This window comes from Galleria mellonella, unplaced genomic scaffold (genome assembly GCF_026898425.1).
Source record: "Galleria mellonella isolate WM207_F2 unplaced genomic scaffold, CSIRO_AGI_GalMel_v1 utg80, whole genome shotgun sequence".
Taxonomy (NCBI): Eukaryota; Metazoa; Arthropoda; class Insecta; order Lepidoptera; family Pyralidae; genus Galleria; species Galleria mellonella.
Genome location: NW_026442157.1, coordinates 1,345,065 through 1,365,766, shown reverse-complemented (window position 1 = coordinate 1,365,766; position 20,702 = coordinate 1,345,065). Strand labels below are relative to the sequence as shown.

The 20,702-nt window shown below is 35.5% G+C and overlaps 1 protein-coding gene across 1 annotated transcript in view; it reads left to right on the top strand.

Moving 5' to 3' along the window:
• The window catches only part of LOC113520849 (WAS/WASL-interacting protein family member 2), a 43,189-nt gene that overhangs the window by 21,569 nt on the left and 918 nt on the right, over positions 1-20,702 (top strand). The window contains exons 3-7 of the mRNA XM_026906272.3: positions 10,170-10,320; positions 13,183-13,420; positions 13,875-14,002; positions 14,469-14,611; positions 15,131-15,320. Of these exons, the coding sequence (XP_026762073.2) occupies positions 10,170-10,320; positions 13,183-13,420; positions 13,875-14,002; positions 14,469-14,611; positions 15,131-15,320 (850 nt within the window). The remainder of the gene's footprint in view (positions 1-10,169; positions 10,321-13,182; positions 13,421-13,874; positions 14,003-14,468; positions 14,612-15,130; positions 15,321-20,702) is intronic.

Sequence of the window (20,702 nt, the reverse complement as noted above, 5' to 3'; positions counted from 1 at the left end):
AAAAAATCAAATACCAGCAAACAGGCATTTCACTACATTGTCAAAAATAATAATAAATAATATGTTTAGTGTTAGTTCATTTCCTTGAAAGTGTACAATAAATGTCACAATAGTATCATTCCGGAACAAACATAGTAGCTATATAAAAATTATTGTTTTGCCTTATTGCTCTTACTTATACTCCTCTTATCAATTTTTTTTTAATATTTATTATCTACAGACATGTCTAGTTAAGATTTTTATATATTAGTAAGATTGCTTGGACATTGCACTTAAAATCGCTGTAAGACAATTGCACCATTTGCACCGCGGCGCGGCGATGCGAGGCGTGACGCGGTCGTCCCGTTGATCCCATTCCGCCTGATCACTTTACAGGACATCCGCCCCTGGCCCCATTTCATAACGATTTATTGTGGGCGACACATTATCTGTTATTTGAATAAACAGTAATCATGATGAGGGAATTCAAATTTCGAAACAGACCGTTCGAAAATTTTTAATTACGATTACATTAATATCTGTTGATTCTTTTAACTTAATTTATACTTATTTATGATAAGCTGAAAAAAAAGTAACGAACGAGGAAGTTTAGAAAAATGTGAATAAGAAAAGAACATTAAAAAACAATACAGAATTGAAGAGACAAAATGCTGGGCCACCTTATACGACATAACGATTTTTTAAAGAGCAAAATAGAAGAAGGAAAAATAGACAGCAAAAGAGGAAGGGGACAGAAATAACTACATGGAACAAATAAAGGAAATACTAGGTGTCGTATAGGAAAGTCAACATGACCTGAAATAGTGCTGGCTGGCCTAGAATGCATGAATTAGTTGCCCTGACAAGAGGAAACTCTTAAATGAGAAGCTAGAGAGAGAGATGGTATACTTTATATGGCCTCAGAGAGGTAGCTACTCGTATCGACGGGGTTTATTTCTGTGTTGGTCCCGGTTTAATTTTGTCCCAATTTCAATACAATAGGAACCTTTTAAGGTGCAACCAATAGCTTCATAAGATGAGCATTTAATCTGTAATTACCACGTTCATTCAAGTATTCCCTCTCTTGCACTTTTATGTCAGCCTTTCCCAAAGTGGGCGATAACGCCTTCTTGTGGGCTCTGTAGGCTTAAAGGTCTCTTACCCCCCGTAAGAGACCCAGAAAAAAAATGAAGGCGCTAAAAAATAATTTATTCTCAAAGTGGGCAGTAAACAAAATAAGTTTAGGAACCCATGTTTTATGTCGTGGTTTGTTGCCGTAGTCGCTTCTTACATGCTTAGGATGAAAAGTAGTGGTGATGGCGACAATATTCTTACTTAGCAGTGGCGAAGTAGTGACTTGCATTGACTTGTTGCTGTTGCATTATCTGGTATTGGTAGGGGGGGGGGGAGGGAGCGAGACCTATATATCCTGGGGCGAACACCAAAAAATTCTCGGGAAGGTACGGAATAGATACGTCTATGACTGGGGTGAAGGGATTGTTAGTAATGTCATCACCAACCCCATTAGCAATATACCCTGTCAGGTCAATCTCCACGTGACTTCCTCTGGAAACTATCGCGCTGAATTTCAGGTGTATTCATCACCGACTTTTTCATTATCACTTATCGTCCTTCACTGGTGCCCCGCCAGCGTATACCGTTAGCGCAAGCGGGGTTACCATAACCTTCCATTAAAAAGAAACACGCCTATGACTACTTGTATTTCAATGTTGCAAATGGAATAAGAGACAACGCTTGTTGCGTTAGTCACATTAGGTATGTCGCCATCGAGAATATTAATGAATGATTTGATGAATCATTTACATGATTGTATTTTTACTACTTATTTACTACCTTACGAGAACAATGGGACAATTATTTTTGTTTTGCTAAAAAAGGTTGCATGCAATGAACGATGATATGAAGTATGGAACAAAATTTTAGATTAGTAACCTTAAGAACCTTAAGAACGACCTGTTTATTTTACAATTAGAAAAATGGACCAATTTACAACGAGATGATTTATAAATATATTAGATTTGAATTAAGAACGCAGAATTATGTGTCTATGTTTACTTGTGTCCTTTCAAGAAAAACTGTTTTCAAACGCTACAAAATTAATATTGGGCTAAAAAAAGGAGTTTTAATGGGTGAGATTGAAATGGTAACTCTCCTGCACTATCGGTATTGACGTATGAAGTTTAGTTAGCCTAGTCCCATTGCTAGCAATATGTCCTGTAAGGTGGGTCTCTACGTGGTTCCGACGTGACAACAAGATGATTCATAGATAAATTATATTTAAAATATTCGAATTTAGAACGCAGAATCGTGTGTCTATGTTTAGATCCAGAAGTGGAACTCTTCGCAAAGAAAAACAATGTCTTTAATCGTGATAAAATTAATATTCGACTAAGGTAGGAGTAAATCTTATTGTTTGCAAAAAAAAAATCGAAATTAAAGTTGTTATATATTGTAGTTACAAAAACTATATATACCTATATTGGCCCAATAACAGATATATTAGATATTGCTTATCCAATATGTAAGATCGTAAAGGGGAGCCCGCTCGTAATAAATAAAAACACCCGACTGGTATGGGCGGGGGGGAAAGGGGTTGTTAGCAATGGAGTTCGACCTCCACGTGGTTCCCCCTGGAAACCATCGTGAACAATTCTTGTTGAATTCGTCACGATGGGCTAACTGACCTGTCTTTTCATTCTCAGCTATCATCCTTTCACTGGTGCCCCGCCAGCTTATACCGATAACGCGGGCGGGATACCATTCCATTATCACCCATTAAAAAAGACTGGTATGGGCGATATCTATATATAGATATACTCAATATATAGATATCGGATATTACCTATCTGTAATCAAAATCCCGGTTTGCTTACTATTTATATCGCGACATATTCGCAAAAAAGAATAGACAATATTCATTCTTGAAGACGGTTGATTATATAGAGATAATAATAAATAGGATTATCTAAGTTAATCCGTTAATGACATCATGCCTATTTACGGTACATTTTAAAGGTTATTTGATAGGACTATTGTGTTTATATGATTATTCAACTGGATTTTACTCCGCAAAAACAGTGACTTCTATCGTCAAATAAAAAAAAATATACCATTTTAGTTTTAAACCAAACACATTGATAATAAAGCAAAATAATTTATATATGATTTTGCACTTCGATTTTCGATTATTTTGGATCGATATTTGGACCCACATAGACTGCCATAAGGAAAAGTTCTAAACCACCTGTGTTTACTGACACGCAGCAATGAATTTGAAGTCGTCGCTTTACAATATTAGACATACGTTTGATTAATTATCAATTAACACTTCTCTGATAACAAATGTACCGAATAGCTGTAAAACATTAGTCTTTAGACGTCGTTCTAATTGCTATTAATTTGGCGAAATTATTTTCGTAACAAGACACGTACCGTTGTACTCGTAATTATTGTGTATTACATAATTTTAATTAAAAAATATAGTTTTGAATGTAGCAACTAACATAATTTATACGTGTATTTAAGTGCTTGCAAAAAAGGCGAGTTTCGTAATTTGATGGATTTTTTTGCGGAACAATCTCTCAATTCGGAACTTTTCTGCGGATATTATATATATATATATATATATATATATATATATATATATATATATATATATATATATATATATATATATATATATGTGTGTGTGTGGGTGCGTGCAGGCGTGTGTGTGTGTATATATATAAATATTTAGTTTTTTCGATGTTTGTCATTCAGTCAAGATAGATTATATATGGTTTTTAGGGGCTATTTCTTTAAACTCTAAAACAATATCTCAAACAATTATCTAATTTATACAGTTAAAGTTTGTGAATTAGTTAATTAATTTGTAAGCAGAAGAGGGCCCATGACTTCACGACACAGGGAATCCTAGTGTGAAGTTTTGGGAACAAATGTATAATTGTTACGTGTCTTTTTGATTTCTATAAATATTATAATTATTATTTGATAGTTTTACGAAAATATTATTTTATGGGCTTAAACTAAAATTATACGGGTTTTTATTTAAAACTGTAAAAAATTTGGTTCTTTTTGGTCTTTAGAGTAAAAATTTTGCTCTGATATCAAATTGAAATTTTAATTTTAAAATCGAACCCTCTTAGTCCATTAGTTAAGTCCTTAGCACATAGGATATTTATATATGGATTCACGCGAGCGATGCCGCGGTATACAGTTAGTTTAATATAATATTTTTGTTAAGGACACTCTCCAATTTATTTATTTATTTATTTAAAAATTACTCACCACACTTACAGTCTCCCAAAACGTGTAGTGAGCCCTAGGTTTATTTTACAAACTTACAAATTTTGTACAACATTTTAAAAATATATCTATTTTATTATTAATTATGTCAATATCTGGCTGTTGAGCAATCAGAGAATTTAGCACAGAAATAGCCTGATAAATGGGAGCAAACTGAGCAGTACAGGTGCGAACCGGCGGTGCCGATAGTAGTCGACAAGCACGCAATCGCATGCAGTGTTGGGGTGCGTACAAAGAATAACGGCTAAGAGTTGCAGGATTGTCTATTCCGCCGTTGAGCAACCGATAATAGTGCATCATCAAATTACACTTTCGCCTTACCTCGAGCGTTTCTAGACCTACCATACCAATGACACTGACCTGCCTGTGGCCACTTGCATACCGCATCAAATGATTCAACAACATTAGCACATAAAGGAGCGTTACCACTTATAAGTACATAACAAGTTTTGTAGTATTTGCTATAGTACTGTCCGTTGACTCACGCCATAGTATTAGTCAGTATTTATAATATAAAACACAAGGAAATCCAAGACAATATGACTCAATACTAAGTAAATGTAACACGTTAGTATTGACACATAAGTTATTTCATTTATACTATATTTATTTTTATATTTATATTTGCTTTCCGGTTGGGCTTCACACGCGTAGATTTTTTTTTGATGGGTGAAAATGTATGGTAACCCCGCCTGCGCTAACGGGATACGCTGGCGGAGCAGCAGTGAAGGGTGATAAATAAGAATGAAAACAGGCCAGTTAGCCCATCATGATGAATTCATCAGGAATTAACCATGATAGTTTCCAGGGATACCGCGAGGAGGTCGACCTGGTTGGGTATAATGCTAGCAATGGGATTCTCAGTCTCCATTACTAACAATCCCTTCCCCCCACCCGCGTAGATAGCATTTTCGAATTCGAAAAGAAAACAGACGGGCTGTATGTTTATTTGCCACCTTTATGGTGTTTTGGAGTTACGAACAAATAATCAAATCTTTTCTTTTTATAATATTAACTTAGAGTATACATATTAAAGTATAGACTCGTTTATGCCCACGACTTTGTCTGTATGGAATTAAATTTTATGTCCCTTAAGACAGACGGTTACTTTCAGAATTTTCAGAAATTGAATACCCATTTACAATATTATCATAGATGTTTATATTTATAATATTAATTTTAAAATTAGTTTATTTAAATGAGGATCAGTTTAAAACAAGTTATTAAAAAATCTCTATGTCCTGTTTATATGAATAATATCTAATCATTTTATTTATCCGAAAATAATAAAAAAAATTATATGATTATGGATACCGTCCATTGTTACTCCATACAATCGCTAGCAAAATACTCGGTCAGGTCGACCTCCACGTGGCCCCCACTGGAAACGAACGTGATTATTTTTAAAGAATTCATTGTAATGGACTAACTGGTCTGCTTTCATCCTCATCCAACATCCCCTACTGCCAGGTTATATCTACCAATAGCATAGACTAGGTAATCATTCCATTATCATTCATTATAGTACCTATATAGCAGTAAAACGTAAGCAATAATATAAAAAACAATTTCTAATACGAAATACTGCACTGTGACGTCATACAGTTGACACATAGTTTAGCAAGGATTATTCGTTAGTGAAAGTGAAACCTGGGCAAGTGTTCAAATATAATGTATAATGATTCGTGTACTTAACAATACAAAAGGAGTCATGAAAGTTACTCCACTTCTTGACAGGCTCATAGTGATTTGACATTTGACATTCATTGCTGCTGTAGATATATTTTTTTTATTGTGCTATGTATTGGGTTTGAGTTCCAAAGCACTTGCGTTTGCGCTTTTGGTGTACGCTCGTGTATGCCAATGTTTGCAGCTGGTTGACTTATTATATGGATGATGGATTTGGGCTTCATCATTGAGTGGGTACTGAGAGCATGACTTTTAAGATAACCTTTCTGATGCGGATTGATGGGCGATGAGTTATCATTGTGAGTTTTGCGATTTATCCGCCAATCATTTAATCGCCACATATTTCTCACTAGAGGGAGACTTTGTACAAAAGTCGATTGTTTGGGTACCTCTGTCTCATTCGTATTTCAACCGTGAAGCAGTTGTGTTTGCATGGCTGTGTTTCGGTTTGAAGGGTGGGATATGGCGTGAATTTACTGGGTACAGAGAATAACATTTAAGTCCTAAGGAATGGCAACGCATGGGGGGTATCATGGGCGAAATGGTATACTCTGTTATATCCATGGTACTGCTTGTAAAAAAATGTACCACATGTAAAAAAAAAAAAAAAGATTTACAGGTTGAACAGTTGATGGAGTCGATAGAAAATTTTGGAGAAGGTTTGAGACCTTATGAAGAGGGTGAATATTGCTGTAGATATTACTTGTAATATTCATTAAGTGGCTAACTTTTTTTACTATATACAACAGAGGTGGCAAACAAGCATACAGCCCGTCTGATGGTTAACGGACACTGTAGCCTATAGACGCCTGTAACACTAGGGGTGTAACGTGCGCCTTGCCGACCCTAAAAAAATCTTAATATACCCTTTCCCATTTTTCTTAGTTTTACACGAACTCTTCATCTTTATATTTCTAGATATTTTTAAGCAACTTCAAAAAGAGACAATGTTGAAATTAGTTTGTTGCATTTTCTTTTTTGATTTTTCAATGTAAGAATGAGTATACTTTATTTACATTATACAATATAGGGAATAAGCAAGACAATTAATAAATGTAATGATACGGTTATATAAATACAGTAAGGCGGTCTTTTTGCTGACATCAGTCTTTTCAAGATAACCTTAGAATAACGGATTAATTGTTGTACAAGTAGGCATAATAATATTGTATAAATAAGTAAGTTTGAAATAAGAGCGTAAAACATTAAAGAAAATAATATTTTTTTATATCATTGAGATGGCAAACAGGCATACCGGACACCTGATGGTAAGCGGTTACCGTAGCCTATGAACGCCTGCAATACCAGGGGCATTACGCGCGCTTTGCCTAGCTTGAAGAAACCTCTTTACCCCTTTTTTTTAAGCATTCCATGCTGTAGTCTCTTGGAAAAACATCGATAGGGAGTTCATTCTATAACTTGAGCGTTCGTGAGAGGAAACAACTCTGAAACCGCGTTATAAAAATTATTGATAATATATTAACGGTATACGCTGGCGGAGTACCAGTGAAGGATGATAAGTGAGAATGAAAAGGCAGGTTAGTTAGCTCGTCGTTGGAGGGAGGAAAAGGATTGTTAGTAATGGAGACTGAGGATCCCATTACTAGCAATATACCTAACCAGGTCGACCTTCTCGCGGTTCTCCCTGGAAACTATCATGGTTAATTTCTGATGATCATCATCATGACAGGCTAACTGACCTGTTTTCATTCTCATCTATCACCCTTCACACCTTCACCACTTACTTCCGCCAGCGTATCCCGTTAGCGCAGGCGGGGTTACCATACCATTTTCATCCAACAAAAAAAAAATACACCTGGAATTCAACATGATGGTTTCCAGGGAAAACCACGTAAAAGTCGACCTAATAGGGTATATTGCTAGCAATGGGACTGGTAGTCCACGTTACTTCATCTTTCATCCCTCATCTTTAGTATTGTGACACAGCAGTGCCAATATAAGGGAAACGCCTGCCGGATTTGGTAATTGTTGGCTAATTGCCTCGTTAATTTTTGACGTTTGTAATTTTATTGTAATACATTGTAGGTACGTGGTGAATGATCTAGTTGCACCTAATTGCCCAATATGTATCATGCTATTTAGGTTAGTTACTGGGGTGGCCACTCCAACGATCGATATTTAATATTTCGCGTCTCATTCTTGATGGCCTAATGGCCTCGATTCTTGCTTTACTACTTGTAAGTAGATTCCCTATAATAGTATTCAACTTTGATGTTGCTTTGGACCACTCCCTGACGCAGTGTCTGTATGAAAAAATAATAAAATAAATGTATAATTTTTTGGTTGAATCATGTTTTTTAATTATGGTATTAAGGAGATATTTTTTTTATACAACTTAGAATGGCAAACAAGCTGACGGCCCACCTGATGGAAAGTGGTAACCGCGCCTATAGATATGTGCAGTACCATAGACATAACAGAGTATACTGTTTCGCCCATGATACCCTCCATGCGTTGCCATTCTTCTATTTCTTATTTTTTGAAATCCTTTAAAGTCGTATCATTAAATATGAAAAACATCGTGACTAGTACTTACTCTATACCATAAAACAGGAATTAATATCGTAATAATTTCTTTTTATTGTATAAATAATAACAAATACAATCTGTATGTTTTATGAATAAAAAAATAGTATATAGTATTTTTACTACTCAATTTGTCCAAATCGGTTCAACAGATTAAACTGAAAGGAGATGGGTAACCCTTGTCGACCTCCGTGCAGTTCACCGTGAAAATCATCGTGCTCAGTTTTTTTTATACAACTTAGAATGGCAAACAAATTGACGGCCCACCTGATGGAAAATGGTAACCGTCGCCTATAGACATGAGCAGTACCATGGACATAACAGAGTATACAGTTTCATCCATGATACCCCCCATGCGTTGCCATTTCTGAGGACTCAGGTGTTATTCCTCTGTACCCTGTAAATTCACGCCATATTTCACCCTTCAAACCGAAACAGCTATGCAAACACAACTGCTTCACGGTTGAAACACGAATGGGACAGAGGTGCCCAAGCAATCGACTTTTGTACAAAGTCTCCCTCTGGTAGATAGAAGAATGATAGTAGATTATTGGCCATTGCTAGCCTATACATTATATTTCCTGTCAGGTAAATCTCCATGCAGTCTATCCGGAAATCGTCGTGGTGTGAAACCTCATGAATTCCATACTGTGGGATGTGCCAATTGCGGATCTATTCTTGAATCTTTATTTTTGTACTACAAAGGTAGCATACAAACATATAAACGATCAAGCAGGCGATCGTTAACGATCATTTTAGTCTATGGACACCTGCGATACTAGGAATGTCTCAATGATATTTAATTTTAGTATAGATTCAATCCAAATGCATTTTGTAGAGTTTTTTTTTTAAATGAAACATTTAGGAATTTTGTTTTTTTTTTTTTATTTACAAATAAATAAACATCTGTTATAATCAATATTAACGCATTGTTTTAATTTACGCTATCTGGATCGATATATCGCTAGTATTGCAATTTGAGGGTGTGAAACGACACAATCCCTATATCGATCGCTCGGAATTGATGTCAAGAGTAACCCTATTGTCTTTATTCTCACCTTATTATATCAGCTGGTAACTGCCTACTTCTTTTGTCAAGTTTGGCAAGCGGATTCGGAACAATTTGGCTTTCGAAGCAGTTTGGCTTTTGGTCATGTTTTAAGAGGGACACTGCTGCCCATCCCTCGACCATTAAATCTAAAAGGATGCCTCTTACAACACTCACGGGAAAGGAGGGGCTGGTCCATTGTATGCCGGGACCACATGGCAACCTCCTCACCTAGTTTATGATACTTGGGTACCGCTCGGGTATCTTTGACCCATACGTGTTTCTACCGTGAAGCAGTTGTGTTTGCATGGCTGTGTTTCGGTTTGAAGATATGGCGTGAATTTACTGGGTACGGAGGAATAACACCTGAGACCTCAGGAATGGCAACGCATGGGGGGTATCATGTGCGAAACAGTATACTCTGTTATGTCCATGGTACTACTCATGTCTACAGGCGACGGTTACCACTTTCCATCAGGTGGGCCGTCAGCTTGTTTGTCATTCTAAGTTGTATAAAAAAAATACAATTATATTATCTTTGAAAAACCGTATACTTATTATATTTCGTTGATACTTGCAGAGTCCATCGGAGCCAGTTCTGACGACGGGCTCCATATCGGAGCGCATCAATATCCTGCAACAACAGTCGGAGCAAACACTGCCCAGCCATGTGGCCAGCACGCTGCACAGGAACAGGAGTGCCTTGCACTCCTCGGGGCAAGGGTCGCTGGGTAATTTGTTTCTCAATTAATATTTCATTAAATTATTTTACTAGGAGACTTTGTGCAAAAGATCGTCTGCATTCGTACCCCTTTTTCACTCAAGTTTCTGCCGTGAAATAGTTGTGTTTACATGGCCGTGGTTCGGATTGAAGAAAGAAGAATTATAAGGTATAGAGACGTGTGTGTCACGAGTTTGGCAGTATACTTTATGTTTTTAATGTCTATTCCAGTATTCTCACACTTCCCTATGGTTGACTGGGAGAGAATGCTTTTAGCATTAAGTCCGCCATGTACACATATTTGTACTAATGAATAAATAGCTCACGATTACCACTTTTCATTAGGTCGATCGTCAGCCTATTTTGTTGTTTCACACAAAAGTAACCATTTTATTCTATTTGACGTCTACCATCAATATCTCTTAAGGGGGGAAAAGTGGTAAAAATGTTTTTTAATTCACATTTTAATTCACTCATTTAGAGAATTAATTTTTACATATGTATATAAAGATATATGATGACGTATAAAATTATAGTATCTTACTTACTTTCCTTTTTTATATGGCAATTTCGATCCAATTTATTCATTTTTCCGTGCAATTATTCATACAAACCTTGTCCTGGCAAATACAAACATAAGAAAAAAGAATTAGCCAAATAGGCAATGAAGATTTAGCCGATTGTTGCCTCTTTATCTTGTTCTTATGTAATTAATTATTCATTTGTTTGTGTACATATTGTTAATCTTTACAATCTGTATCATTCTTTGAAGGGAACGATAAAGTGTTCTTATATTCATTCATTCATTCGAATAGTGATGCGCTTACATATATTCGGCAATTGATTTATATTTTATATAGGTAGATAAATTACTTTTTAGATTCATTGCATTTGGAAGTCAGTATTAGGTTGTATTCGGTGTTTCCTGCAAAATTTTGTTCGTGTCAGTCAGGAGATATTGTAATATACAGCAATATCTATATTTTAGTTACAGTATCTATGTATTGGCCCAATAACGAATATGTTAAATGTCTATTATCCAATATTTAATGTAATGAAATCAAGAACCCGATCTAAATTAACATAAGTATCGATCGATCATTAATATAAGAAATGGGCGATGACCTTTTTTAATGACCGCCGTCAATGTCCAAAAGAGTCCAATATCTAGATATTGGAACATGCCTAGTCTATACTTGACATGCATTAAAACTGTAATTATTATTAGTAAATTGTTTGCTATTATTTTCCTGTTAACATCAAAACGGTCTTATCGTTTTTCAGAATTGAATATTATAATGGCTTTACTAGAATTAATACTTATTAATTATTAATAGAATTAATATTATTTAATTCATTTTACATTTGCATTAGTGCATTTTAGTATTAATTTACCCGGTTTATATTACCTCATAAAAACAAACAAGATGCAACCATCCTGCAAAAATAATAGGAAAACCCAATATGAAACTAAATAACTTTCCTGGAAGAACAATCAAACTTAATGTCGAAGTACAATCATAATTTTTTAATTACTCGTATTGAATATTAGTTCTTATTATTAACACATTAAAGGCGGGAGATCTTGACGAAAGTATGCTAGGTAACGCGGCAATTTTGCCACTTCTCCATGACGCGTATACTCGTCAATCACAGTTAACTAGTTTAGCTACAGTTGAGATAAATCGCATTACTACGACTCCCACCTTTAAGCTACAGTCGAAATAAATTGTATTACTAGGACTCCCACCTTTAAGCTACAGTCGAGATTAATCATATTACTACGACTCCCACCTTTAAGCTACAGTCGAGATAAATCGTATTACTACGACTCCCACCTTTAAGCTACAGTCGAGATAAATTGTATTACTACGACTCCGAGATAAATTATATTACTACGACTCCCACCTTTAAGCTACAGTCGAGATAAATCGTAGTACTACGACTCCCGCCTTTAAGCTACAGTCGAGATAAATCGTATTACTACGACTCCCGTCTTTAAGCTACAGTTGAGATAAATCGTATTACTACGACTCCCGTCTTTAAGCTACAGTCGAGATAAATCGTATTACTACGACTCCAACCTTTAAGCTACAGTCGAGATAAATCGTAGTACTACGACTCCCGCTTTGAATGTGTTAATTTATTTACATTACTGACCAAAAAAAAAAAATGGTACAAAAGGAGGACTTATTTTTGTTATAGAGAATTTTGGGAAATGACAAAAACAAATTACAGATTACATTCTCGGAAGTGGTTTGATATTAATAGCTTTTATAACATGAAGATAAGAAAAATCTATTACAGTAAATGCTTTATATAAGTAACTCATTTGAACTAATTTCAATAAAAAAATTCCCCATTGGGAAATGTTGCTTACAGGGAAAAAATGAGTATAAAAATACTTATCATCTGCAAAATATTTTTGAATTATTTCTTTTACTAACTAACTAAGCTGAGTGGAATAAATAAAATATAAAGAATGTTGCTTATATATAGCGTTCACTGTATTTCAATGTTACTAATTTAATTTAATTGATGAATTATTTCTTTTAGAACTAAAGAGTTTGTTTAATTAAATTATAAAGATTGTTTCTTATATAGACAGGCGTGACAGATATGTTTAAATGTATGTATGTAATTTAATTTGGAGTTATAAATTAAATAAATAGTTAAAAGTGTAAAAAGATTTCATTTTAGGAATTTTTAAAATGACTATCTCAGCCCTTTTTTTACTTTAATTATATGGTGTCAATTATAAGTTTTTTTTTTAAATGATCCAAATAAACGAGTACAGTTGCCATGTAAGGATTTAACTCAAAAGTCAATTAAAACCGATGTCAACTTTACGTCATTTGTGGGTACGTTTCAGGCGGCAGTATGACGTCGTTATCGTCAGCCCCTCCGCAATCCGCGCCGGCGCCCTCGCTCTCCGCCTCGGACCTGTCCGAGCGGCCCCGAGTGAGCCACGGCAAGCCGAACCTCGCGCCGAAACCGCCCGGCATGGCGCCACCATCGCCAAGCATCGAAAATAAACCCTCGCCGCCGCCGAAGAAACTCCTCATCAATGGGAAGGTGGCGTCGCGAACGCAGAGTATGCGGGTGCCGAGGTGAGAGGAGTTTATTTATTTTTTATTTCCATCCGATTACTAAGTGTGTGCCCCGGCATAGAATGGGCCACCCCTTCCTTTCCCGTGGGTGTCGTAAGAGGCGACTAAGAGAGAGCGAGGGATGGGCAGCAGCGTCCTTCTTAAAACATCTCTAAAACCCTAACTGCGGTTGCCAACCCCAAGCGTGGTAATTACTGGCAAAACCCCCCAAGGGGAGATCTATGTTCAGCAGTGGACAGTTAAAGGCTGAGATGATGATGCTGATTGCTAGTAATGATTCTGTTAGACCTCATTACTAACAATTCGTTTCCCCTCAGTATAGTGGGTAGGTTATATTCTAGTTCGCACATAGAATGCTTTATGTACTGATTTATGCGGACAAAGCCGTGGGATATACTTAGTGCGAGTATGAGAAGAGTGTTCATTTGTTTTTATATTATGTTTATGCATGCAGGTCGCCACCAGTGACGCCGGTGTCCCCGCAGTCCCCGGCGGGCGGCGGCGGGCGGCCCGCTCTGCCGCAACTGCCGCCGACGCCTGCACACCCGCCTATTGGCACTAAGCACCCCGCCTCGCACTTCGGTAATTTTATTATTGTAGCATTGCATTCCAAATTGCCGGAGGTCTCGGCATAGAATAGGTTTCGTGTGGACATCGACCGTCAAGTTATATTACTAGCAATGAGGCTGTTTTTTTTTAATGGGTGATAATGGGATGGTACCCCGCCCTCGAAGGACCACCAGTGAGGAATGATAGGTAAGGATGAAGCAGCTCTCTTAGTCGATCGTGACGAATTCAACAAGAATTGTTCACGAAGGTTTCTAGGGGGAACCACGTGGAGGTCGACCTGATAGGGTGTATTGCTAGTAATAGGGCTATTTGACCCCATTACTAACAATCCCTTTCCCCCCGTAATGAGGCTGTTTGATCCTATTACTAATAATCCTTTTCCCCTCTACTGAGTAGTTAAGGCCCGTTACCGACAGTTTTCTCTAGCGCTTCAGGGTTAGGAATTTGTATAGTATTGGAAAATTATATGTCCGTGCAGGCACCCTGCGAGCGCCGCGCGGGCTGCGCCCCCCGGGCGTGTGCCCGCCGCCGCCCCCCGCGCCCCCTGCACCACCCCCGCCGCCCGCCAGGAACCACTCGCTGACTGCGCCGCCGCCTCCGCCGCCACACCATAGGCAGAACGTGAGTGTAGCCAAATCTTATTGTATTTGAAATTCGAACGAATTTTCCCAAAACATATTTGGAAATAGAACGCCCGTTCTCTGCAAAGAGCACACAATGTAGATAGGGATTTTTTAATGAATATTATTGTATTTGAAAATCACATACATAGTATAACGTAATGACAGACCGAATATGTAATCACGTAGACCAGACAAATAATAGGTACACCAGTGTGCGTTTTTTTTTTTTAATTTAAGTTATATCTAGCACGCTTAAATTTAACAATTTCATGTAAAATCTATTACTCTTCAAAACGTATAAATAATCAGAATTTATTTTGTTCAGAATTCCTGTCAAATGCTTTTCGAGCTTATATTTTGTAGCTGTCCTATTTGTCTATCTTTCTAACTTATATTATTATGCTCTTTCTCTTTTATATTACCAATCTATATAATTTTTTATCTAAGGATTATCGTATTTGAAATTCGAATAAATTCCCTTCGAAATTTAAAATTGGAACGCTCGTTGTTTCCACAGAGCACGCACAGCGCACACAGCGCGAGTAGCGACGAAGCGGTTGCCCCACCGCCGCCGGTGCGCGGCTCGTCGATGCGCTCGGCGGACCTGGAGGCGCGGTTCGCGGAGTTATTCCAGTCGGTGGCGCGGTTCCCGCCGCCCGACCCGTTCCTACGCATCGCCAAGGACTACAGCAGCGCCACCGTCGCCGGTAAGCATGCGTGACGTGACGCCAACACGCGACCGCGCGCCACCACTCCATCTGGTGACGGTTGACGAACACTCGCCACTTTTGGATGTCAGTTTTGAAATCATCATGAATCGGTCGGAATCGATCAATAGAAAATGGTGATAAATAAAAATATGTAGTTTTAAATAGATTCTAAACGCAGGGTGACGTCTCTAAAATATATCATTCTGTTATTAAAATGATTAAAGAATGATATTTTTCTCATATCTAACCTGCTACCTGTGATCAGGTAGCATGACCTAAAGCGCTTAAAATAATTTACGTGAATAGGTTATTATATTTTGAATTGTATTATAATTCACATAAAGTGGTTTTTAACATCCTGGTTTATTACAAAATAGCCAGAAAGATGAAGTCCTAAAAGTTTTTACTATTTACATTTATTACGCAATTCACTTTAATTTTAACCTCACAATATTTTTAGAATACATTTTAAACTCTATTACAATAAGTTATTTGAAGAAATTAAATTAACTTGAAAAATGCTTTTATTTTATGAATTCCGACATGTGGTGATTTTAAAATTGATGTTCTATTTACAAAAAAAGTGCTGTCGTTTGAGTGAATTAGCACTAGAGTGAATGATTTGTTTGAAGACACGGTTCGTGGTACTGTCAAGAAGGTTGAATCAAAATGGAGATTGCAACGTGAACATAGAATTGGTGTTAATAAATTTAATTTAAAAAGAGTTTATATTTCTCTGCCTCAATGTCATTGTTGTGTGTAAGCGAGATAGAGGATAGTTGGCAGTCTTATTGCTGTGTAAACGAGACAGAAGATACACGTGTTTATGGCGCAGTCTCTATTTGCTTCTTGAGTACGGTAGATAGTAAACGGTGTAATGGTATTCGAAATTTAAAAAATGGCGCGAATTCGAATCGGTCTTGTAAAGTTTGATGTTTTTGCCGAACTTGTATGTTCGTTGTCTGATATTAAAAAAAAAAACCAACAATCGAATAGTTGATCTGTTATTTTGGCGAATAATATTTACTATAATTGACAGCCTATAACAGTTTATTGGTTATACAGCCGCCTAAATGTATGATTTGCTTATATATGTCGTTATAAAGCTGAGCAAACGCACATATACATGCTACAGTCATGTATATATTATATAGTATTATGTACATTATAATTTTTAAGTAAAATAGGTACAATAACATGAACATTGACATAATAATGACTTAGAATTATTTAGATAATATTAATAATTTGTATTTTAGCCAGAGTCAATATAAATAGGTGTTATTGTAAAACCAAATTATAAAGTTCTTCGGGGAACTATATTGTAGTTAGGCTGAGTGGCCTATAATTTTTTTTTTTAATATATTTCGGTGCATGGATGCATGTGAATATGTCTATCGTGCCTTCCAAGTGTCCTTATAATGTAGACTGAAGATTTTTATATATTGCAATATGCAAAATTAAGTAGAACAAATTTATGTTTGCTATATTCTTTATTACTTATACTTTTCTTATGGGCGTACCCAAAGGGAGAGAGGACGATACGAGAATGAGATTTCAACGCTGAAGTCGTGTGCGCATAAATGAGACTTGACAAAACATGTTTTAATAATTATTGCGGACCCCAGAGGCGTGGAATAACTGATAATAAAATTGAATAAAGGGCAAAATTTAATGGTAAAATCTAAGGTAACAGTTATCCAGACATGTAATTTAACATTTTATGGTAAATGTTTTTTTACATTTTATTTTTTAGATTATAGCCTTATATATACTTTGCACAATTAGTAATCTTAGAATGTCTCTTTATAGAAATAACAGTGTATAAAAATATTTTTTGTGTTAATTGATATTATTTCTTTTCTCCGTTTTATTTTTAAATGACTAAATTCGATAAAAAGATTTTTTTTTACTAAATATGTCAATTAAAAAATTAAATTTATATTATTTTTGTTACTGTTACTCCCTTTTGTTACTCTCCCTCCCCTAACTTTGGTTACGTTCATGAATGATTTTCTACAATTTTGTATTGCTGTCGGCAAATGTTTATTTTGTATATTAGAACTAATTAAAGTATATTGAATTTTTTTTTCATGACAAGTCAAATGTTAAACTAAAATATGATTGAACCTGATATGAACTTGCATTTAAAGTGTGTCTTTAAGATTTAAAGTGTCTCCATTAATCGGAGAGGCCTTTCAGAGCGTTAGACTGCCAAAAGAAAACATTTACTATATTTGTTATTAACGCATACATAAATTTCATTGAAACACGAATCGAAGTGCTTTCAGTTGATCATAATCATTGCAGTCATTGCGTCATGTTCCATCAGCTTTGTCCATAGAAATGACGGAACTAAATGATCCATTTTCATTGAAACGAGATAATCATGTTCATTTAAAGGAAATCATTCGATTTATTCAGTCATCTAGACCAAATTTTTAATTCGCATTATTATTTTTAAGTATGTAAAGTATTTTTTATGAGATTAGGGTTATATGTAACGATAGCAATATATTTGTTGTACGGAACGTTTTTATAAATATAACGTTTATGCTGAGTCATTGTTATAATCGTATATACGTATAAGTAGTTTAGATAATATATTATATTGCGGGTAGTTCTTGCGCGTATCAATCCATGCGTCACATATAAATTTTAATCATTCTCAACCGATTTTAAAACGAAAGAGGTTCTGGATTCGGTTGTATTTTTTTTTAATTATAAGATAGATAGATAGATAATTTATTTGCATCACTTACAGCACACAAACAGCAAAAGATACAAAAGCAAAGTGAAAAAATTACATGTACAAAAGATTTAAAAAAAAATTATAATGTGTCGATGTAGGAAAGAGAGGATGCAGTTCATTATCATCTCAGTTATTAATTGTTTGCTATTGAAGGTAGGTTTTCCTTGTAGACTGCCATAAGGAAAACTATTGGGTCATTTGTTTATGGGTATAGAATATGTTGTAATTACAAATTACTAAAATAAATACATACATGTGTCACGCCTGTCTCCCATTGAGGTAGGGAGTAACAATGGAACGCCAAATTAGTAAAATAATAAGATTAATCAGAATTTTTCATAAACTATAACAATCTGTTATATGCAATTTTAAATTTCCTAATTAATACGACATGGGGACCTTCAAGAAGGGAATTTATAACTTTTTAATAGGTCGGCAATGCACTGGCAACTCTCTTGGTGTCATCAGTGTCCATGGGCTACGATGATCACTTACCTGGCTTTGTCGCTCTGTCACATAAAAAAAATAATAGAATAATAAACAGATTCTAAGCATGTGTTACATACGGGGTGTTCCTTATATTTTTGTTACCTTTATGCACTTTGCCCTTATGTAGTCTTTTAACTAGTAGTTACCTTTAGTAGATGCATTCATTCTTACCTCCACGCAAATACAGAACTATTTTAAAGGGATTTTAAATTACCATAAGTTTTTGACGGGAGAGAGACGCAGGATTATTTTTTTGCTCTCTGCCATGGAATACGCTTACATTAGACAAGTGGCAATAAATATGTATTAATAAGTACGTTCTCGCTATCGTGCGTGTGAAATAGAACGAGAGAAATAACTTTAGACGTCTGGTAATAGTTTAATTATATTTTTTGTAGTACATATCCCTAGATGAGTAAGTCTAGGGATAGGTACTGTAAAAAATATTGACTACGTTGGTATTTTGTTTTTTCACAGTATTATAATAATAATTGGCCAGATTGCTAGTTAATAAACTAGCAATCGTGTTATAATAACGGTTGATTGGTAGAGAATGCCATCACCATGAAATGTAATTCCGAATTTTCGAGTTCAATTTCGTGTTTTTGTTCGTACCGAAATCGTCTAGTTGAATATTTCGTTTGTCTAGTTCAATCGATATTTTGGCATTTTTAATATTTTTAAACGGAACGTATCATGCAATTTTAGCGTCAAATTTTTGTTTCGTTCGGATCCGAAATTTCGAAAAACATTTCATGGTAAGCCCTCAGGTATTAAGTCTGCCTCGTATACATATTTTAATGTGTGTAGAAGTATAAATAAATAACATAAATCCGACCCGGCTTTGTACGGGAAGATAGAATTTTCAAAAATAATATGTAGCCTTATATTACTTGCTAATTTAAAAAAAAAATCGTTCACCTATATAACGCTATATGTTGTAGGTAAAAGAATTTTTAAAATCATTAAATAATTTTTGAGTTGCAATATAATGAGTTTTTACCGTAGTTAAGACTAACGGTCTCGAATGGTTCCAAAACTAGTCGAACGTTCTCGACCAAATTATACGCAAGTTTAACCGATAGAACCATTAAAATATACTTAATTAACTTTTAACAATAATTTTTTTTTAATTTATCCATTACAAAGAAATAAGCATATTTTTCCCAATCAATTTTAGTGATTCCCTTCCCCTTTATACTTGCTGTTTTGGTTGCATGCGATTGATAGACGTAATCACTACCCGTACGAAGACATACGTATCTTATATGTGGAATTAGAACATAATTTGTAGATGGAAACTCTTGTTGTGATCTTATAATGTTGAGGTGCCATTTACCGCAAATGTATCTTTGTAATTGTGACGGCTTGATTCACCCTTATTCACTGAGTTTACAGCCCATCACTGAATTGCTTAGCTGTTTTTTTTTTTTTTTTTTTTTTTTTTATTTTTATGCAATGTACCAGAATGCTATTGTTGATTTTCTATTAATTTGGATCTTAATTTAACTATTGGAGTAACGATAATTTTGATAGCAGTTAAACGATTTAGTGAGAGCACTATACGCTTCTTGGTTTAAAAGAAGCGGAAGGTATTGTGATAGTGATATGTACGATGCTTAATATTTATATTATTATTTTTTTTTTAATAATAAAAAAATGTAATTATTATTGACTATATATTTGGTATTTCATTGTCCAACCTACATCTTGTGTTGTAAGCGGCTTCGATGTGTATGTTCGGCTGATGCTTGAGGAGTATATGACAGGGCTTCGTATTTTGTTTAGTTTTGCCACTTAAGGTCTATACTAGACGGATGTTGAGGTAGTTTTGTTTGTCCCTCAAAATTGATCATTTTGAAGTCACTTACATAATTATCATATCAGGCATTAACTGTCTACAGCTCAATTAGGCCCTTATAAAGGGGGGTTTTTGTTAGTTGTTGCCACATTTGGCAGGCGGATTGGCAACTGCAGTTAGACTGATGATTTTTAAGAGGGACGCTACTGTCCATTCCCAACAATTAAGTTTCCTTAGTTATCTCCTACAACACTCACGGAAAAGGAAAGGAACGGGAGGAAAGGGGGACTGATTTACATATGGAATTAAAAATAATGATTCCTTTGTATACGTTTAT